At 35.7% G+C, this 23,045-nt stretch overlaps 1 protein-coding gene across 1 annotated transcript in view; it reads right to left on the bottom strand.

Moving 5' to 3' along the window:
* Nucleotides 1-13,649: 13,649 nt before the first annotated feature.
* The window catches only part of SNTG2 (syntrophin gamma 2), a gene marked incomplete at both ends in the record, with an annotated part of 269,535 nt that continues 260,139 nt past the window's right edge, over nucleotides 13,650-23,045 (bottom strand). Inside the window, 2 exons of the mRNA XM_084261688.1 lie at nucleotides 13,650-13,781; nucleotides 20,792-20,902. Coding sequence (XP_084117814.1) covers nucleotides 13,650-13,781; nucleotides 20,792-20,902 — 243 coding nt within the window. The remainder of the gene's footprint in view (nucleotides 13,782-20,791; nucleotides 20,903-23,045) is intronic.

The raw sequence follows: 23,045 nt of genomic DNA, 5'->3' as shown, positions 1-23,045 counted from the left end.
CACTGGTGATTTAATCCTACACACCCTGAGCTCTTAGGGAATTCCACTGATGCCCGCTGACTATCAAAGGCATGTGTGGAAATGGTTGAAAACATTTCCTACAAAGTGTCCGCTGGATCTTCACATAGCTTTCTGTTCTTTGGGTGAGAAAAAGAAGACATTAAAAAGAATACTTGAAGTACACCTGTTTTTCCAATGAACAACAGCATGCAGCAATCGGCACTGTGTATTGTGGCTGCTGATCAGAATGTGAACCAACTCCAGACGTCACTGTTAGTGACATACACACATGACAAAAGCACTGATTTAATTACAAACACCTACACTTCACTTCCATAAAGTATTTTTGTAAGTTTTTACCAAGAAGTGGCAACTGCCTTTTACTTTGCAAACAGGATCGTGTGATGGAGGGGAAGAGAAGCTTGACTTCATATTTCAAACGGATCATTTTGTGCTGGAAACTCCCACAGCTGCAGGACATGGTTCTGTTACTAATGGCGTTTGCCACCCACAATGGACAAATTTACTGTGGTATTTGAGACAGAAATTCCTGGAAATGTTGATATAAAAGTGTATATGGGAATGCTATGAATACAGATTTCAAGGACACATGACAACTACTCTTCAATTAGCTTTCCCTTCCTTTCACTTACCATTTCTACAAGGAATAATGCCTTGTCTCTATTCTTTTTACAGTTTAAGTGAAACCTGAGCACATTCTGAAAACTTTAAATCCCCTTAATTTGAAATCATAAGTGATTTATGGAACGTTATCTTTTCCAGCCTAAGCCATTAGTCACATTTCTGCTAAAACAGGACTAGCAATAGACTAAAATACTATGAAAGATGCCAAAACACATGAATGATTTTTTTAATAATAATTGCTTATATAACAAATAATAATTTTTTAATTATATGAAATAAAGATGACACAATGAGCACATGTAATTAATAATTATATTAGCCAATGGTAGTGTTAAAGTAAAATTTTGAAATAACTGACATTTTGTATTGTCAATACAGTGAGCTATCAGAAAGTTCTAAAAGGGGCTAAACACCCATCTCTGTATCTGAGAGATTTAGGAACTGCAAAATGTGTTTCAAACAAGAAATTTTGAATAAATTGATTAAAAGAACACAACATGTGTTTTTCAGAGAGAATGCATAAAGGCCCAGGACCAGATATGAAAAACACAAACACAAGTATGTTGATATAGGTAAAAAAAATACAGTAAATGGCAGAAATATGACTAATGAATAGGCACCTGCTGCGAGACAAGTGAACACGAATGAGAAAAAATTCAGTGATGAGCAGTGTTTTGACCCCTTGGACAACAGAATTTCATCCTCTGAGAGAATGTTAATGATGTTCCCCAAAAGGGATGGATGATTTCATAAAATGGGAACAGAGTAGCAAGATATAACAGAAAGTATTTGAATTTGTAAAATCACTTTCCAGCACAAAGTTTCCCTTTTTTGCAAAACTTGCCAAAAAAACCCAACACAACCCCACAAAAACACAAACCCCAAAGAAACACGATTTCACTTTCTTTGATTAGATCACTGTTACTTAATAATTGAGCATTATTTCTGCTCATACTGTGTAAGGAATTGTTGCATAAATCTCTTTTTGTGCTCTTAACATGTTTGTAAGGGTGTGCAATGTCTAGTCTGCATAACAGATTCTCAGGACACACTCAGCACATTCCCAAGTACCTGGCTCCATGTTGTTCCAGTGGAGCTCATTCATTTGCATTTTTTTCTGTTCACATCCCAAGTTTTTCATTTGAGAGAGTGCTTTTACAGTTTAAATGTAATTTTCTTCCCCACCATTGAACTCTTATTCAAAATTACTCCCAAGTGTCATTGGTCTGACTGACTGCTTATGGAGTAGAGTATGCAGTCCTGCTCTATTACAAGCATTGCACACAGCTATGGCATAAAGTGTTCCAACAGAAGTTACCCATATAAAAGAAAAGGTTAGAAATACATACGTATACTTCTGTAAAGCTTTGTGGTCTATGGACATGAGCATTCTGAATACCAGTTCTCTCATTTACAAGATCGTTTTACTTAAGGTTTGTCTTTCTGACTGTAATTACGTTGCATCACAAATAGTGTTTTCTCATGAACAATTCAATTACATAAATATTAAGTGTTTGAAACTAAATGGCAAGTCATTCCCATACACTTGTCTCATTATAAAACTCAGATTAGCCCATTTTTGCCTGTACAAGGTGAACAACAGACAACAGCAAAAATTTTAGGCGGTGAATTAACTAAAAATATTTCATTCAGTAATTATTCTGCATGAGTAGGCACCATTTTCAAAGTGGAGAAGACAATGGTGTGTGCTTTAATCATCACAGTGATGAATATGCTGGGGAAGTACAGCTAAAATCATGGAATAATATGGAACCAAGATGACTAGGGAACACAAGTGAAGAGAATCGGACCTCTTGTGTTTTCAATGACTTAGTTTCTGCCCTGATCTACAGTTCCAGGATTTGTAATGACAAAAGGGTATTTCTCCAGGCATGGCTGGTGACCCTGAAAGCTCTGTTGTTACTAAAATGGAAGAACCTGGAAACATCATTACAGTCCAGGGTCTGTTTCCTGAAATGAAGCATGGTAGCAGGAAAACTGACAGGCTGAGTATTCCCAAGTGATGGATCCCAGAGCCTGAAGTCTCTGCTCTCTGGATTTAGACAGAACAATTGCTGGCTGGAAGGAATTGCTGGAGGCACAGCAGTTGTGCTGGGATACATGGAAATCTACTTTGTTAATTCATCCCAGTAAAACGCACTTCCTAATTTGGTTTGTAATTCATGTTAGGGCATCAGAAAAAAATTCTGTTTGTGGAGGCAGATCAGTTGAACTAGGAAGAAGACCCCAGCAAAAAAAGTTAACCATAGACGACCAAAAAAAAGGACAAGAAAAAAAGTCAAATTAATATATGCTTCCCTCTCAAGATCCATCATCCTTCTCCTTCTAATAGTTGAGAATCATGCCTTTGTTTCACAGATTTAAATAGAGTTCTTGGTGTACCTTCCTTTCTCCATCAATACTTTAACACGTTACTAATTCAAAGTTTTACTGAATAACTTCAGGAATTAGATGCTATAGAAAAATGTACCTGAGAAAGGGTCTCTCCTGCAGAAAGTCTGCGCTTTGACTTAACTCTCCTTCCATTGTCAACAATATTTCTGCCCCTTGGCAATCTTGTTTGTGCTGCACAAAACCACTGAAGAAGTCATCGTGCCTTTTCCACTTTAAATGATGTGTTAATCAAATAATTTTCCATTCAGCTCAAGCTCAGCCTTCCACTCCTTACATTTGTGCAGGGACAATTGAATTTGCCCTTTAAAGCTATTACAGTGATATCGAGGTTCCTATTCCTCACTGAATTTCACCAGAATGATATTTACTGAAGTGATTCATTTTATCACGGAGAACAAGGGACGCAGCAGTCGGCTGAACACGTTTCAGAGCCGGGTGATAAAACCACTCTGTGTGTAGAACACTGGGGCTGAGGCTACGCTTGCTTGAGAGCACCTCGCTGATGTAAACTGCTTGTAATCCTGTTTGACTAACTGAGGTTTCGAGGGTGGTGGTGTAGAAAAGATGTAGAATCTCTGTGCTAAATGAAAAGGGGTTTTTGTTGTTGAGGTTCTCCCACACACCCACAAAGACAGCTTTTCAAAATATTTACCTCATTTTGTGTCATTTTTAATTCAAGGAAGGAAGGAAGGCATTTTCTTTCTGGGTTGAAACATTAAACTGTTCCTCACTCAAACAAAAATCTGGGACAGAATGCATACAGGAAATAGTGAGTCTTTGCTTTCTGAAGCAGCATAGGGAATGTGCAGGACACAGGGCCTCCAGCAATAAGAGTAGTGATGGCTCTGGATAAGGCCACAAAGGAATTAGGCATACATTCAGGGACAGAAGCATTAAGCAATGATGCTCTTGAACAGGCAGATGCTCTGAATGACCTCTTGTGTTTGAAAACGTTATAGTATTACTGTTTGAAGCCTGACTTTCCTACTCTGCCTCAGTATGTTGGAATGAGTAGGCGTCCTTGTTATGATTAAAAATCATTGCAATTTATAAAATAAAAGTTAGCTTTTAATAGACTTTTCAAGTGCATCAAGTGTGCTTATTTTCTTAGTCTTCTACTCATAATGTAACTACTTCTGCTTGTTTTTTTCATGCTAAGAGTATCTTGCAGAAATTTTTCTATATTCTTAATTTCATTTCAAGCCCACCACTGAAGCACACTTCTAGTGGGGCTAATATATTTGACCTGAGAAGTCAAAGGAGAGATTCACAGATAAACAACCAGAGGTAACAAAGCTATTACAGCTTAATGACTTTCACTCATCAGCTGAGGCACAGCAATCATCTATCTCTATGTATACTCCCAGCCTGTGGCAGATATTAAATGAAACAAACTCAGTAAACAACTGCGAAGGTCTAGGAATTCAAAGTGAATATCTGTCATGAGTAGAAGATTGCACATTTAGCAATTTTAATTATTAGGTCCATTTGGGGGAATCTAAATAATCATTTACATGTAATAATAGAACAATCAGATCTCTTTCCCACTGCAAAATCTGTTCATAGCAAGGCATTGCTCTCTCCCAAGCTGCCTTCTGAATGTTTTAACAGCCTGGAGTCTGGTCTCCAATGCTGTTACCTTACCCTGGTTCTTTGGTTTTGAGGTTTTTTTTTTGTTAGCTGGATGTTGCTCTATGTTAGGAAATCCTACCACCAGTCTGCAAACATTGCAGATAGCACACGGTGAATGGTGTTGGGTTATAATGTCAGGTGCTAGAGTTCAGATTTTAGAAATGTTGTAAATGGTGCTTTAAAATGATGAGGACAAGAGGTCTGCCTACACAACAGATTTTTTTAAGAGTTGAATCAGTCAGGGAAACTCCTTCCTAGGTATTTGATACTCGGCTCTGGCTTTTCTAGGTCATGCAAATCTTACACATGAAATGGTAGATATTATGTCCATACAGTTTGAATACTAACTTAACATAACAAAACCACATCTTTGATGCTCTTCCTTATGCCATAAAAAAGTTCCTAGTTTCTGCAATATTTAATGAAATGCACATTCCCTTGGTTTCAATTATATTTGGAGTTCAAACTAATTAAAGTACATCTGTACACAGTTCTGGCAATTTCTGTGGTGCTAAAGAATAGTGAACACTGACCTGCCCTATGTAAATATTTGTGGGTTTTCTTAGTACAATTTCAACTCCTAACATTTGGTTTTGCATGGGACATTTTTATCCAATATATCTACTAGAAAATGTTGGGTGTGCTTTGAATGTTAAATTAAAAAAAAGAATGGGGGGGGGGGGAAAGAGTAGGATGGAGAATACCAATGACATATTCAAAAATATTTTTTTCTATCAAAAAAAAAGAAAAAAAGAAAAAAAATAACATCAGTGAAGCAAATTCTGAATAACTAGAGCTATTTTTTTCCAGACTGTTGAGTTTTTTCAGACCAAGAGATGAGAATGTAACTGCAAAAGAACAAAGGTTGATTGATTTTTTTTGAAAGAGCTATGACAAATAAACACAAAGTAGTCTTCCAGAAAAATAACCTTGAAGGAAATGTGAAGTGGCATTATAAATCAAAGGGTAATGTATATTGCAGAAGATGTACCAACAAAATTGAAGCAATTGATTAGCAAGCATTAAGGAAAAATGGGAGCCACTATTAGACATTTTAACATAAAGGCACTTTCAGCCAAAATACATTTGCCAGTTGGAAAAGTTGTGAAGCTGTGGATGGTAGAGAAAATACTCTGCTTATTAAAAAGAATATTGGCAATAATTTTTTAAAAATAACATCTATGGTGTGCCTACTTGCCTGTTTTGTTAGAAAACAAAATATCAGTCATGTCAAACTAGGAGAGCATTTCCTTTGAAGGAAAGGAAGCAAAGCAATTCTGAGTGCAAAGAACCACTTGGTGATGGCTGGCAAAGCTATTTAGAAAGAGAAAGCAAAAAAAAAAAAAACCCAAACCCCACCAACCACCCAAACTCAGGTAACTTAAATATCTTTTTAGCTAGATTAAGAAAAATTGTAACAGAGCATGCCATATATAAATGGGTTTACTACTTACGACAAGGCATCGGTTGTTGAGGGACGTATACTAGTTAGCAAGGGAATAGACATACTCCACTGCCATGCCTGCTAGAATAGACCCTACAAGAATGAAGTATGGTGTAATCTTTTCAAAAGCAAAATCTTACTTAGATCTTAATTATTAAAGCAGAGAAACCTTGTTTACATCCTTTTCATATGAGTGTTCAAAACTATTGTTTGTGGGGTAATTTCCTGATTGCAATTGCGGATCTTTCTCCACAGGATATAAAATCAGTGTGTGGAAAGTTATTAAGAGATTAAAAAGAAATGCAAAATATATTGAGAGTACAGAAATGGTTAATGTGGCAACAGAAGATAGCAGAAGTACTTGGCTTTATAGAATTAGGATGAAAAACATTGTAATGAACGACTTAAGAGTATTTTGAGATCTTAACAAAAAACTCTAAAAAATTAAAGGGCAAAACAAAGCAACAAGCAAAGAAACTCAGGGAGTTTAGTAACAGTGCTGGGAAGAAGTTAACTCTGTATAAATTAAAATGACTGTGAACTCAGAATTTGGCATTGTTGTAACAGCATCCTTACCTTACCTACTGTATGGGGTGAGCTAAATGAAACTCCTCAGTGCCTTGATCCGAAGGAAGGTGGAGGGCAAATGAAATACAAGTTTGGGTGAATGAAATAGAAGTGTGGTTATGAATCTAATCCCTTTTCATTTGTCTATGAATATCCTGGGGATGGGGAAAAATACATTATAATAATGCTAAAAAATGCTGATAAAAAAGATAAACTGTCAGAAATGTTGAAGCCCAGAAATATCTTTGACATACAAGCCAGCAGCTGTTTTGATGCTACCATGTTTCCTACTTCTCTCTGACTGCATGCATTCTCATATTTGAGGTCTATGAAAGCTTTCATGTTCTATGCTGGGGCTTTTGTGGAAGCCACTGTGCTTTTAGTAGCTGGCAGGTGGGGATAGTCGCTACCTTTACTCTCGAAATTCTACTCTATTGAATACAGCCAGACAAGAAAAATGCAAATCACAGCACTTCTCCAACTCTTGGTGTGAAACATTTAAGGAACAGGATTTTCATCCAGTTTTACCTAACAACAGAATAATCTGACTTAAAACACATTGGTTCAGTGATGCACTTTTACTTTAAAACACAAGGAAAGTTTTATCCCTAAAGCCAATTAAATATTCATATTAACCCAGCTGGGGACTATTTGTCCAGCTCTGTGCAAAAACAGAACAGTGAGCTGATTATGTACTCTGCTTATGGATGTTAGGGCAGTAGTAATTTAGCTTGGTTCTGAATGTTAACTGAACAACGTACTTAAAGACATAGTAGAAAGTCTAATATTTTTTTCATGAGCAGCTTGATGTTCAAAGAGTCAACATATCCCCCGGGACATAGAACCCATCTACAAATTAATACAATTTCTACTGTCTCCTTTTTGAAATATTTTCTACTGAGCACTCAGTAGTTAACTGTTGGCTGAAAAAATAGGCTAAGCCTTTTTCTATCCTCCCTCTGACTGTTGAAGGGGATGACAAACTTCTGATTTACACTCTATTCACTTCAGGATTGTTTCATTTTATTCTCATAATCCTCCAACATTGCTCATGATTGCTACTTTTCACTGTATTAGTATATAGATCTGACACTAATGCTATCTATAGGAAATTGAGCTGTCAAAAAACTTATGCTCTAGCACAGCAAGACCGAGGCTAGTTGATGGAGAAAGATGCCTGACTTTTTAGTACATGATTCAATCCACTAGCACCTACTGCAGGAGGGACCAAAACACTCCCTGGAACTGCCAGTCGCTTTCCACTGATTACAGAGTTGAGACAAGCTGATTAACACAGACTGTACACCCAATTTCTACATCAACTCATTAATAAGCATTGAATGGGTTTCCATCATATTTGGATTTAAAACATTTAAAAACCTGGCAGCCTATATATATATATATATATATATATATATATATATATATATATATATATATATATAAAAGTCCCAAGAATAATTTGTAAGCTAGAATGAAAAATAAAGTTCTTGGATTTAACTTCCTTTCCCTGCTTGGTCGTCTGTCAGTCCCACAGATCCATGCATCTGAGGCTCTGCTGCTGCTCACAGCTCATGATGTAGTGCAGACTTGCAAAACAGATCATGGTTTTGCACTGAAAGAAATAGTCTGCGATCCATCCAGACTACAGGTGTGAACACCTGTGCAACTGCAGCTCTTAGAGGGCACCACAGCGGCCTTTCTAAAGAAAAGATTACAGCTTTCAGTCCAAATAGTTTGGTTTGGATTCCTTACTGAAAAGTCAGCAGTTTTTTTCTGTAGGAATGAATCTTTTTACTGACAATGTAGGCAGCTGTGCACCAAGGGAATATTACAAAAGACGTTTTTTTCCCCTGTGGATTATTTAAAATTGTGTATCTTTTTCTATTTTTTTTTCAAGTTAAGTCCCATTTAAGTCACTGGGACTTACAACAGCAGTAGATTTTGGCTCAAGTCCATGAAATTTAATAACATCAAATTTAATGAAAAGATTTTACTTGTAGAGTCTTTCTAGTTGAACCAGATTAAAATACATCTTCAATTTTATCTTGTATGCTACACAAATCCCTTTTGTACTTTCTCATAAATTTACTACAAGGTCTTTTACTTCACATAAGATAATCTCTTCTCTCCACACTTAACAGAAAAGTACCTAAATATTTTTGAAGCACAGGTTAAGAAACAATATACATGAGATATTTTACACTATTTTCTTTGAAATATTGTGCTATTAAGCAGCCATAGCTCAATTAATACTAATTTAAAGTAAGAGAACTACACTGAAAGAAGATTTTCTCTATGAAATTCCAAGAGTGATAGGTACTTTTAGTTTGCATGGCTAACTAAAGGAAGCTTTTAAGATTGCACAGACTGTCTGCCTGTCCATCCCTTCCCTGCTTCTATTTTTGCAGTGCTTTGATCCTTTTCCTATGCATCAGAAAGAGGGACAGAAATCACCCCTGGTTTCTCCTTCCCTCACACGATAGCATGGAGGACAAGATCTCCTTTCTAATATTCACCCTCTCTGTCCTCAGACGCTTCCTGGAGGACACAGGTGAACTATATTAAACTAAAAATCAACCACATCAGTCCAGTCAAAAAAAGCAGAAAAATTGCATTGACAGTACACCCCACTTTGAACACTGCGATGGAGGAGATATTCAGGTGGGTGGGGAGGTGTTAAAAATTACTGACAATATTTTAGTAGAAAGTATTTGGTATGAAAATCCACTTAAAAAGAAATTCTGTTTATACCACTACAAAGATCAGACTACACATTAAAGGTTTTGGGGGAAAATGCATGCCTTGTCTGAAGTTACTCATGAATTAACATAATTCAGATATAAGACAGGATTTTAGATTTCTGCTTGCAAACTTTGTCACAGCTTAGCCCCCTCTCTTCCCCCCCTCACAAAAAAACCCACATTCTTGTCTAAGCTTCAGGCCTACTGGCTCAAGGATGGAAATCACTTTTCTAAGATCCTAGTGTGAAAAGAATTAAGTCGTATTTCCAGAACTTGAGCTTTGGATCAGCACAGCTTCAATATTATAACTGTATGCTTTATGGTTGTAAGCAAAAAGAAAATTAAGTCATATAGGTCAGGTACTGTGGGTGAGGCCCTGCCCCCAATGACGTCAGTGAGACTCTGGCAACATCTAAATGTACAAGTACAAACGTGAGGGCCTGTTTTCCATCCCTGAGGTTATGTCACAGGGTCTGACCATATCCCCTCTATGAAAAGCTCTGGTGTTTTAAACAGTGTAGCACAATCAAGCCTCTAACTGGGAATAGACCTGAGCTGAATCCATTTTGACTCTGCACAGGATGGTTTCTGCAGATTTTAATCATAGTGCAAAAAATGCCAGAAATTATTTTAATAAATTGACAGTGTGATTCAAGCCCTGTGCCCAAGCCCATGCCATACTGCTCCTTAATTCATATGCCATTGATGAGCCTTGCTCTGAATTAAATCAATGATACCATCCATTTGCTCAAAACTGTGTTTGTAGATAGGATTATTTTTACATTTTAACCAAGTTTTCATTTTAAATTAAAAACATAGAGAAAATCTGGTCATATAGAAAAGATTCTGAGTTTACATGGTTTCTAGTCATAAGTGGCTATCTTGATTTTTGTGACAGTCCACCATTTTCTAACTATGTTTGTATGCTTCTTTCCCCATCCTGCTGTTTACTTCTCTGCTGTAGCAAATGCCTCTCTCCTCTTACCCCTTATTTGATTCTGGTACCACTCTCTGGCCTCAGAAAAAATAAAGGAAAGCTATGCAGAAGTGAATAATGAGGTACTAAAGCTGAAGCTTAATATATCACAAGTACATAACAAAGGTTATTTTCTGGTTTGATTAGCAATTACATATTTGACATTATAGCTGTCCAGTCATCATAAAGCCTCTGCTTTCTGCCTTAGTGTGCAATTCCTGAGCGGTGATTGTGGAAGGTACCTACCCACCAGCAGATGTATTTACCATTTGTGAATCCTACTATTTTGCAGTCTTTAGTGAGCTGAAAAGTGGCGCAAATTCTCAGGACCATTGACTGGGAAAAAATCTGCATGTTACATGACAGACACTCTGAAGGCAATGATAAAGTAATAATAATAAAGTAACATAACAAATAAAAAGTAACATAATAAATAAAAAAGCGACAAAACAAACTGGAAATGTTAACATTTTCACATATGAGGTGTGTGAAATGACAAAAAAAGGTATGGTGCTGCGTAAGTCTCATACAGCCTATAAACAGCATGGTAACTAGCAATCTGTTGGCTTTTCCTAGGCTCTGGCAACTTCCTCGGAGGACTGGCCTTTAGTGCTGGCCTTGAGATTCTTTCTGAATGTGAAAGGAAGGAGTAAGTGAGCTAACAAGGATCTGCAGGTAGCTTGTTAAAAATATGTTTGGAGAATTATTCCTAAAGTACAACCCTAAAATCCAAGGAGTGAATTTATAAGAACTATTTCTCTAATATTCCTTGAGATCTATTTGGACATATCAGAGGAAAACTATTCTCTTGCAAAAATGACAACTCACCAAAAGACTAAAAGAATTTCAAAATTCCATGAAACAAAATTACTTCAAAACATTATAGGTGACTTGAAAAAAAGAGTGAAGGTAGCTAATGAAAATGTGCAAGATCCATCTGCTTTTGCAAAACAATTATTAATGACCATTTTGAATTGCAGAACTTTCTGGTAGAAATGAAAAATTATTTAATAAACTAAGCTAAATTTGGTTTAACTATTTTTAATTATTTATTTACAGTATTTGGGTTGATAGGATGTGTTTTAAATCACATCATACTTAAAACATTTGATCTAGAGGCCTGACTGTAGCATCAGTTCAGTAATAGCTGATGCAGTTTTCTACCATTCTGTATTAGTGTTGCACATCGTATATGAGAAAATAACAGAAAAAGAAACTGACAGAATTCCATCATTGGACTATAAGAAAGCTATTCTAGTTTTAATGGTATAAGTTGTGTGTTAAAGTCTTGGTAGATGCAAAGAAAGAGCTGAAAACAAAATGCAAAGATGAAAATTAAAATATTTGAATAAAAGCATGTTTAAGAAAGACATTTTTGACTGATTTTTTAAAAAAGGAAAAAGGTAATATAAACCAGATGATATTTGTTAAAAAATACCATTAATGACTATAAATATTTATTTACAACTAATAAAAATATTTCTCACCTTTGTTAAATATTTATTTAACAGGAGTTAGCACTCCTACTATGCCTCATTGCAAACAACATTAGAACTGTAAACACTGGAATTGCAAAGAGAGTCCCCACTGCTTAAGCGAATTTCTCTATGGATAACCCTGGCAGCAGGTAATCCTTATGGTAGGATGAAGTCACCTACTTCAGGCACTTAATTTGTGTCTAAACTTTAGGTGGACAGATAAGCATCCATTTAAAGTAAATGCCTGAGGCACCGCTGCAGCCTTCCAAGATTACCTTAAACCCTGAGAAGAGGAACTTCTCTGACTAAATCACTGAAAAAAGCACTGAAGTTATGTTAACAACACCCCTCACCTGACAGCTTTTAAAGGCACCTACCTCTTTTCCTTATGATAAAGTCACTTTAGGCTTTTACTTTAGTAGGATACTTTACTAGATTCCTAAAATTTACGGAGGACTTTGATAAAATTGCTCCATATGCATTGTATCTATTTGGGATATTCTTATTGCTTGTTTTGGTTTTTTGTTTTGTTTATTTTTTTTCCCTTGGAAATGAATAGTTGCATGATGCTGCCTCAGAACTGCACTTAAGAACAACTGAGCCTTCTCTCACAGAAACCTGGAATATTTCTTATAACTTACAAGGAATATGTCCTAAGATTAAAATGTCAACCTTTTATATGTGTTCAATAGCAGGAAACAGTATTATCTATGCATATAAGAAGATAATTTCAGAAGGAAGGTTAGAAATACATCAAAAGAAGATCCATATTATTTCCTTAGTAAGGACAAACCCCTCTTTCCTTGTGTATAAGTCAAGGTTAGAGATGCAGGGAAAAAAAAGGTAGATGGCCCAGAAAAACCTTTATGTTTTGTTTTGTTCACCCTATACTGGGAGCATCTTTCTCCAAACAAATCAGTTATTAAAGAAGCTATTCTAAACCATACAGAACATCACATCAAAGGGTAGTGTCAAGGCAATCTATGAATGGATAAATGAATGATTCATGGAAGCTTTATTAATAGATAAGAAAACCCCATAGCAAGTTTCCTAAAACTCAGTGGCTGTAGTTAGGGTTCTTAGCAAAGTCTAAAGCTCTTCAGCTGATCTACCGCGATATTTAAATACATACTTAACATTCCCTTCTGCATATACTGGGGCTACTTAATCTGCTTAGATTCAAATGTGGGCTTAAGTCTTTTGCATGGTCTGAAATAGAGTACATAGTGTTTTGCTAGAGCCAGACTCTCTGTCCTCAAAAGAACTGGACCGTGGAACTATAATTTTTCAAACACATAGAACCAAGATAAAAGTTTAATTCCTATGGTAGATATCCTCAATAATTAGTTCTTTTCTATAGTGAATATTGTAGAAATTCTCACTTTTCAAAACATACTTAGAGGCCAAATTTTGGACAAACACATTTCAAATGTTATTCCATGTTTCTATCTAATATGGGGAGTATGTATGTATGACCATGAGATCAGAGATCAAAATGATGCCACAAATATTATTGAACAAATATTCACTAGAACTTTAGATTAATCCTGAAGATGAGAAAATTATTTAAATTTTAAGATTTGTTAACTCATATATTCAAAGTGTTTAACAGATTTTGAAAACTCTCAATGTTACAGATAACACAACTATAGACTTATAAAATCACAAAGTTGCAATATTGTGCATGAAATAACTACTTTCTTTAAGAAAATAATTTATTTTCCATAGTCGCAACATATAATCTGATATCAGTTACTGTACATATATTTTCTTGCAATACTCTGGCTGTCTATAAATACTGGATCCACAGATGCCACTTTTGCTGCTATAAAGGAGTGGATACAGTGTAAAACTGCCGTCAGATCCTGAAATTCAAGTTCCTGAAAGAGGAAGTAAGAGGAAAAAAAAAAGTGAATTCATATTCAGGTTTATAAGCATTTAATATAAATACAGAACAACCTAGTCAGGAAACAATGATGGGCTTTAAATGAATATTTGAATCTTAATAGGGAATTGTAATGTTAAAAGTGTTAAGACTAAAAGATGTGTCTTTTGATGCGTACGTTGACAGTGCCACATGTCAATTTTGTTTTTGCTCTGTGATATTTTGTTGTTTACATTTTACTCAACCTGGACAGTGATAGCATCCAACTTCGCAAGAAGACTGAAATATCACAATATATTTCAAAGTATTTGATAAGCTAAGCATGTTAAGCATCCAGGACAGATGAGGAGGGGACATACTTCGAATGTGTAAGCAGAGACTTTTAGATCTACATAATAATTCCAGATCCTGGAAAAACAAGAATTTCTCAATTAAACAGCTTTGAGATGTGTTAACATAAATTAAGTCACTCTCCCTTCCCTTCAAAAGTTTTTCTCTGACATTACTGACTGGTTTTCCTACAGCTTTGCACGAAAAAATACTTGAATTGAGAATCAGTGCGTAGACGTTTTGAAGCCAACGGTTGACATGATAAGCAATTTAAAAAAAAAAAAAGATATCTAATACAAATTATAAACTGACACTTCCAAGATTATGAACAGCAAAACCAAAAAAACCTCCTAATTAAATAAATGGGGGCATAAACCAATATAACCAGTAAGCAGAATGTGCCTGCCATTCATACCTAGTTAAATAAGGAGAAAATAAGATACCATTATGAGAAGAGAGAAAACGCACTCCTGCTTTTGCATACTTGCTAGCCAATAAATTAAGAAATAATTATCTTAAAATAAGCAAAGTCTCTTGAGATTTTTTTTATTAAATTAATCACTTAGGTGAGTGTTAATAACTGGCATTTGGTTGCTGAAGTAATCATTTGGGCCTCATATTCAAAATTAGATCTTGTTGTGAAAGAAAAATGAAGTGTGAATGTTTGTTACAATCCTTTGAGGAATTTCAGCCCATGTAATCTTTATTCTCATGGTTTGGGGCATAAACTCCATGTTTTATCTATTTTGATTGATAGTTATGGGAATAAGCTTCTTAAAATATAATTTATTGACAATGACAGTAGATGTCTATAAAAAGAATATAAACAACTTCAGAAAAAATAGTATCATTATTTAGCTCTCATTATCTAAGTTGAATAAAACTAAAATGAAGTACACACTCATGATTATTAATGAAATATCACTCAATATGAAACAATACAGACCTTGGTATATCACCTCTCAGATCAAGTGAAAGGTTAACATCTCCTGAATCACAATATTTAAAAACAATAAATTCTACAACACGAACTTGCCCATATTAATCTCAGAATTGCTCCAAATTCAACTGAAATCATCCAACAATTTCACCTCAAGTTCTGATATTCACACACTGACTGAATGCAGCTAGAGAGAGCCCTTCAGAAAGCTTTTCATTTCTCTACTATGGCTTTATGCACTTCTTATCTATACATGTTTATCACGATAAGCAATCAGAGGTAATCTAACACAGATTGTAGACACCATTTCAGAGCGCTCTAACAATGCTATGTGAAGAGTTTTGGGATAAGAAAAGAGCAAAGACAGGAAGGTCTCATCAATGGGAGCCAGTCCATCCCAATGTGCCTGCTGCAGAAGTCCCCCTTGCGCATCTGAGAGAAATTGTTTATTCTGTTGCGAATAACCTTTTAAATGTTAATAGTATGTTCTTATTTCTATAAAAGATAATCTACATACAGTTGAAAGAGAAGCAGTATTGCTAAACTTGTGCTTTCTGTGAAGACAATGCTGTATTTTCCCTAGTTAATAATGTAGCTCCCTCAGTCAGGGTGATTATTTTCCAAAGTGGTGCTAATTTCAAAAGCTGTTGTAGACCTGAGTAGCCAAATGGAGGGCATGTAAGCACTTCTTATACAGTTTACCAACTGATTCCCTTGTTTTGTGTTGTCTAGATCTTCCCTATTTTATGTAACGTTATCCATGGGGTGAACACCATCTGGGATCACAAAAGAGGAGCAGAACTCCGGAGGTGTCCTCTTGTGGCGCTTGATTAGTTGTGGTCAGCTATGGTGGTGTCAGAGAGGTGGGGTTCACCTGAGGCCTCATGCATGAGAAGCTCCCAGAAATGCAGCTTATCACAGTAGTGCTTAATCCAGGAGGCCAAAAATGGGAGTAAGGCTGTGGTGCTCTGTGCTTGAAGGATGTTTGATGTCCATGCTGATGGACATGCATTATGTCCATTCAAAATCCTGAAGCTGGCTAGTTAGGTGTGGATCACAGAAATACTGAATGGGTTGGAACCAGTCCCTGGAGATCATATAGTACAACCCCCTGCTAAAGCTGGATAAGGACAGAGGTTGCTCAGAAAACTGGTGATCTGGTAGTGTATATAGCTTGCATAAAGATTACAACAGAGAAGGAGGAAGAGGACCAGGGTTAGTTTGGTAATATGGATTGGCTAAAAACCAAGGATGGTCTTCTGGCTTGGGAAAAAGTAGGAGTTGCATAGTCAGAGGACATAGACACGGCATGTCTCTTAGCAAGAGGCTATCTTGAATATGGTTTTAAGGGTGGAAATATGGCCTCTGGGTTTAGAATATAATGTGATGTTTTCCTAGAAAACACCACCAATGACATTTCTTTCAAACAAATGTTTTGTTCTGATAATTTTTTATTTTTCATTTTTTAAGGTAATATTTCTTTCCATAGCCAGCCAGGCAGATGGCTGAGTAACTGACGATTTTATTTGCTCTATGTTATCCAACATCACCCTTATGCTTATGCTTGCTTGCTTTATCTGTGATTCCTGCTTTTTTCTTTAATTAAGATTGTCAGTTTATTTTTGGTGTATTTAGAAGAATCTGTGCATGTCTAATATTTCAATAAGCAAAGCTATTTCATTTTAATATATGTATCCTAATAAGTGGATTAAGTACAACAAAGGCACTAGGAGGAAGACAGCAAGAGAGGAGCATAAAAGATTGGATTAAAGCAGTGGGAGGACAAGATTGCAAAACTGCCTGCTGGTACTGAGAATATAAAAAATGTGCACACTACACTGACCTTGATCACTGTATGTGCACAGCCAAGTAAGAAAAAAGTATGTTCTTGTTTTGTCCACCCACCTATGAGAATTTGGTTTATTGCATATCATAAAGAGCTTGACAGACCTGTTGCATCATTACCATGCATACACTTAATTTTATTGATTACTTCCGAGAGCTGTTGAATCATTATTTGAAAAAGACATGAGCCTGTATCACATAAAAAAGACAGATAATGGAGACACTGACAGTGTTATTGTGCCCTGTGACTTCTTTAAGGACATTGGTATGCCTCAGTGTTTATTAGTTGTTAACAAAAGGGCAGGTATTATTACTGCATTCTTCAACATATCATTTCAATCAGATAGAAGCAACAACCATATCTTTTCTACAAAACAAGAATAGATAAAGATATCTAGGTTTTAGCTACAGCCCACACAGAAGTCAAAATGGGAGAGGAAATTCTAAATTCAATTCTCAGCAAGTATACCAGAGCTTGGTTGCCATATCATGGTTGAGAAGAACATATGTGTTAGTATTGCACAGCTTGTTAAGACTGTCATAAACACACAAAGATAAATTATCAGCTGTGGCATGAAAGGTTCCTCAGCTATAAACTTTTATTTGGCCTCCTCGTGCTGAATGTCACTCATACAAAGAGCAGAAGGTAAGTGAAAATGGTGCTCCAACCCCGCAAGCGTAAGAAACAGATCTGTAATGGCAACTTCCAGTGCCAGATGAATTGCAACTCTCTCTAGAAATTGTGCATAAGTTTTTTAACGGCTTTCTACTGGTATCTGGCTTTTCATTTTCAGCTTGAGTGTTTCCAAATGCCACTGTCTACTGCTAAATCTGAAACACTTAATTGTTGCTCTGGCAGATGCAAACTTTGCTAATGCACAAGAAACCCATCTGAAAAGTCATTCTGGAGATGCTTGTCTAAGAGCAGCCAACTGAGTTCACCCACTCCAGCAAATACTAAAATAAATATCTGACAGCAATCAGACTATCCAATACCATCACACAGGCAAATCTTTTATCTTCCATCATCTTGCAAATGGTTTTCAAGATCTCAAGATGTTCAGCAGTGAAGTGCCAGACAAGCAACAAAGGACCCACATTAATAAAAATATAGAAGGGATTGAGTGCTAGATTATGGTTTATTGTTGCTAGAGATTAATGTTGCTGCAAACAGAGAGCTTTGCTTGCACACCCTAATTTCCCACATTTTTCAACAGTACAGATATGGAATAAATAACCTCTGAGATGATTACAGTAAATATAAAGAAAGAAATATGGTTGCTGACCTGTCCTGACCACTGTATTGAATTTTCCCTGTTTTAAAGAGAATAGGATTTACTGAAAACCTACTGCAATCTAACTGCAAAATCAGATCATGTTGTACTGTTGTGCCACTTTGAGATTACAGAAGAGTTGAGGCTTGAATTTAGTGAAGAAAGGATACTGAATGAACTCAGATAAGTATGCAGGGCTCTTAAGTTGTATGTATAACAGACAAGAAGTGTATGAGACATGCAACATTTAGTTACAACATCAATATGGCTCACAAATATGTCTCTAGCGACACTGATTTCTTTTCTTTCTTTCTGCAATAAAATATTTGAGAACAAGTTAGTAAAAGCCCAAATGTGGTGAAAAAGATAAATAAACTCTGCCCATTCCTAGGGTGCATCTTATCCACCAAGTATAAAAAGAACACCACTACCAACAAAAGAGAAGGGAAACGCTGAATTAAAATAAGTCTGGGAAAAGAAAGTCTTATCTTCCAGGCAGGTAAAGTTTAGGTAAAGAAGATTTAACCAGGTACAACAACTTCTTATCATCATCAAAGTGGATAAAAATACGGTGCAATGACTTTCAGGGCATTTCAAGGAGTCAAGGAGGAGTTACTACTGGAAGTATTAAAGGCAGGGTAACTTCAGTGAATTACTCAAGCGGGAAACTCTGAGGGGAAGTTTTAGGGAATTTGAAGGAGAAACAATTGACAGGAACACTACGGGCATTAGCGTTAGTTACTTCCCAGCTAGTTTGAGAAATGCTGCTGTTTAGGTGGTTGGCATATAGCTGCGCATTTATACTACTTATCTGAAATGGAGAGACTGCACAGCTCCACCCCAGTCCGCTTGAATGTGAAATACTAGTGGGAACATTACGCTGCTCTGAAGCAGTGGTGAAAGGAATAGTTTCAGGAATCCTGATAAATCCTCAGCTGCTTATTATCAGCCTTTCCTCTGGCTTTTGATGAGCCTTTCCTGGGCTCTTCAGACAATTACCACACATAAAAACATTTAAGTGTACATGTACTTCTAATTCTGTATGAACTGATCACTTACCATCTTCCATCTGATAATTTCAAGGTACATTACAAATACTAATGAAAACTTTGCCAACTACAAGGTGTTATGATTAGATCTATGCAAAGACTAATTTTTAATGTTTTAACAAATCTGTCTCCTGGGCAAAATTTTCTGTAAAATTATCATTAGGACTTGCTTTTATCATTATGTCACAGCTAATCAGATTTTCATTAAAAATGCTCAAATTTACAGTTTTTCTATCTAAATAACAAAATAGAGGTAACCCCAATTGAAAGTTATTGAAGTGAAGAGAAAAGCACAGAAAGAAAAGGAAAAAAAAATTAAAAATCTGATCTTTTTACGAGGACAGACAGAAGAATGATCTAGTAGTAAAGCAACAGAAAGGAGGCTCTTGGCCAATCACACACATGGATTATCCAATGTTTTTCGGTTCAGATTATGGCTTTTATACCAGTAAAAATCTTCCTGTTTGACCTGGAACTAGGTATGTGAGCTCTCTGCAACAGATGATTACATATAAAGTGATGAAAGTAGTCCTTGTCTGTCTCCAAGGAGTACTATGAGACATGAAGTGGAAATGACCTGCCACTGTAGCCAAGTTACAGCACTGCACCTTTTATAATAGAAGGTGCAATATCTTTTGCAGTAGTGCCAGCAAATTTATCCCCAGGTTAAGTCTGATGATGAAACATGGTATTATCTAATAATACAGATGTACGAAATAAGACATATTGCATATGGTACAACTATGATAACAAGGAAGGTTATAGATTTTTCTTACAACATTTTTAAACATCAGAAAGACTAGACATATGTTAACCGTTGTGTATGGTCATTATGGAAAAGTATCACTTTAGAAGTGACTTTAAACTGTATAACCCCAGGTGAGAATATTTGGGAATTTTTACAGGTCTTCAGATACGTTTCTTTTGTTTTAATTTTTTCAACCAAATCCTAGTTGAAACTCACTCGTACCTTCCAATTTACATTTCTCATCTTTTTAATTTTTTTTTTAAATTGCATCATAAAAAATGTCTATTTATTTATTTATTTATTCATTACTGAAGGGCAGAATTTGAACCCAGATTAAGGTATAACCATGAAACCTCCAGATGATGATTCAAACTGCAATGCTGAATTAGAAACTGTAGAAGTTCAGTTGGGAATCTGAATTTTAAATTCAGTAATTTTATTTAATGTTTGCCAGAGAGGAATAAAAAAAAGAGACACCAGTAATATCACTAGTATAGATTTGATGTCTCCATAACTTAATTCCAGATCCTGCAAAAGCACTGAGTGATCTTCACTCAAGGTAGAATCCATAAGTTTCAGTAATTTTTTGGACTCTTGCAACAATATTCCCTTTTTAAAGATTAAAAAAAAATATTTTACTGGTAAACCTTAAGCACATATTTGCTTAAAATTTTAAGTCTACTATATATCAACTTTAAAGATTTATCACAGAATCACAGAATTGTAGGGGTTGGAAGGGACCTCGAGAGATCATCGGGTCCAACCACCCAATTATGTAGTATTTAAATAGTTTAAACTGAGAAAGAGGATGTTGCTTACCTTTGTCTCTATTTGTTTGGTGTCTAGATTCTGAAAAAGCAGCTTTACTCTTGTTTTTCCATCATCTGAAGAGCCTTTGAGCTGAGAGAATTTAAATCTCCACAACACATTCTAAAGAGAAATAAATTTAAGGACTCTGTTACACACTCTTACCTAGAAGTCAAGACTGATCAGCAACATATTTATATATTAAGATAAAGTATTAGGGCAGTAAACAAAGCACATGACAACAGGCTGGTTGGTGAGCCAATACAATTAACAGCTGTGTATCATACATGAGACCAAAATATGAAATATTAATATTAACTAAACAATTTAAAAATAAATTCTCTGAAATGTAAATGTTTTAATTGCATATATAATATAAAAAAAACCCATGGCAAATGCTTAATTCTAGGAAGATCTATCAGGATATTTGTATGAGTTTCACATGAACACAATTCTGTACCATATCTTGATCTTTCATATTTCATCTGGTTCATCTGCATGACACAGTTAGTAAAGTCTTACACAGATGTTGCAAATTTGAAATCCTTGGATAAAATATGTCATGGAATGTATAAATGAATTACTGAATGTAGTTTTGCAAACTACAAAAAATGTGCTCTACATTACACAGATGCACTACAGGTTTATGCATCTTACCACTGTTGGCAAATAGTAGACTGAAATTGACTTCGACAAATGTAGCAGATGAAGAAAAGCCCAACTGTGCTAAAGCATTTTGATGGTGCTTAACTTTACATTCATGAACAGACTGCAACTGGGTCTAGAGGGCCTAATTAGACCACCTGAAAAGTATTCAGAGCTTAAATGAGTTTGGATCTAAATAAGATTTTTACTATGTAAATGCTAGTGTGGAGATGAAACAAGACCTTAGGAACAATTTAGCAATAATGCGCGTTGCTGGCGTCATCATGTCTCTCAACAGTTGACACTGAGTGGAAAAGCAGTAGATGGCGCTGGAAGGTGGTAGAAATGCCTGCTTTGGGATCTCTTTAACTTAAATGAGTGGCTGGAGGCAAATGATAGGAAAGATGAACCAACCAAGCCAACTAAATGAAAAAATACTCTATGATTAGATACAAAGCAGCTGCAGGCCATGAGTAAAAGGTAAATGAGTTAAGCCCAAGAAAACCTGAAAAGACATGTATGAAATTAAGTAATTATTTCAAATAACTGCAAGAATACCCAAAAATTGTTCTAGAGAAGAGTTTTCTAAAAGACACTTAAAATTCTAAGCAAAAGTTCACACCCTTTTTATTTTGTAATTTGACATAAGAACACCCTTTTAAATATTATTTTACAGACTGTAATAACTGACATTTTTTAATGAGTACATAAGCTAGTTGCCCAAAATCTGACATATGGGCTTAGAGTCATAGGACAGACAGGGAGACCGGCCTTCATTTTAATAAGCCTGTATAAACATCTGCTGTGGTGTAACAGCATTTTTTGCATCAATAGGTGACTTTAATTTGAAATTCATTGTCTGTGTCAGTAGAAATTCTGTGTTCCTAAGGAACTGTTAATTGCTTGACCACTTTAACAATCCATTTGGTGTTGGCAGTAGATATTCTGAAAAAAGCTGTGGGGTAACACGGTCAACTCCAGTTGACAATTGTGGGAAGTAACATGAACTGCAGAACTTGCCCATTATTGCCTCATTCAGGCTTGAGGATGCAGAGGACATCTCCATCTCTTACACAGATGAACAAGAAATATCTTTGCTCTCAAGAACTGTTAGTTTAACAAGATAATCAATCTATCTGATGTTACTCTGAACTCCTTAGGTAAGCAACAAAGGCTGTTCTAAAGACTTCTCATCATTAATAATGAAGGCAGGCACTGTGGCTTTAAGTCTTATTTTTTCTATACTATAGGTAGTATCTTGGTTCTACTGAAAGCAATAGGAACAGGATTTTCATTATGGCTCATTTTCTGATCCTCTAAAAAGCAGTATCAACAATAGTTTATAATTTTAAAACTGGGAGTACACCCAATGAATCTTTTTATTTAACACACACATTTTATATAGTCTAAACTAATGGGATTACTTTCTACAGTTTGTGGCTCCAAACAAAATACGTACAATTGTGCAAAAAAGCAACATTTCAGAATGCAGTATCACCTGAGGCATAGAAAGGTATGCCAACATTTCATGCTAATACATAAAGTAGCACACAATGCAATTAGTCTAGAGTTTCAGCAGAGATCCTGGTCAAAGTTTCTCTGCACAAAATTTCAAGAAACT

Source organism: Gallinula chloropus (genome assembly GCF_964237585.1).
Source record: "Gallinula chloropus genome assembly, chromosome: 3".
NCBI classification, from domain to species: domain Eukaryota; kingdom Metazoa; phylum Chordata; class Aves; order Gruiformes; family Rallidae; genus Gallinula; species Gallinula chloropus.
Note: the sequence above shows the minus strand (reverse complement) of the source record. Positions and strands in the feature narration are given on the sequence as shown.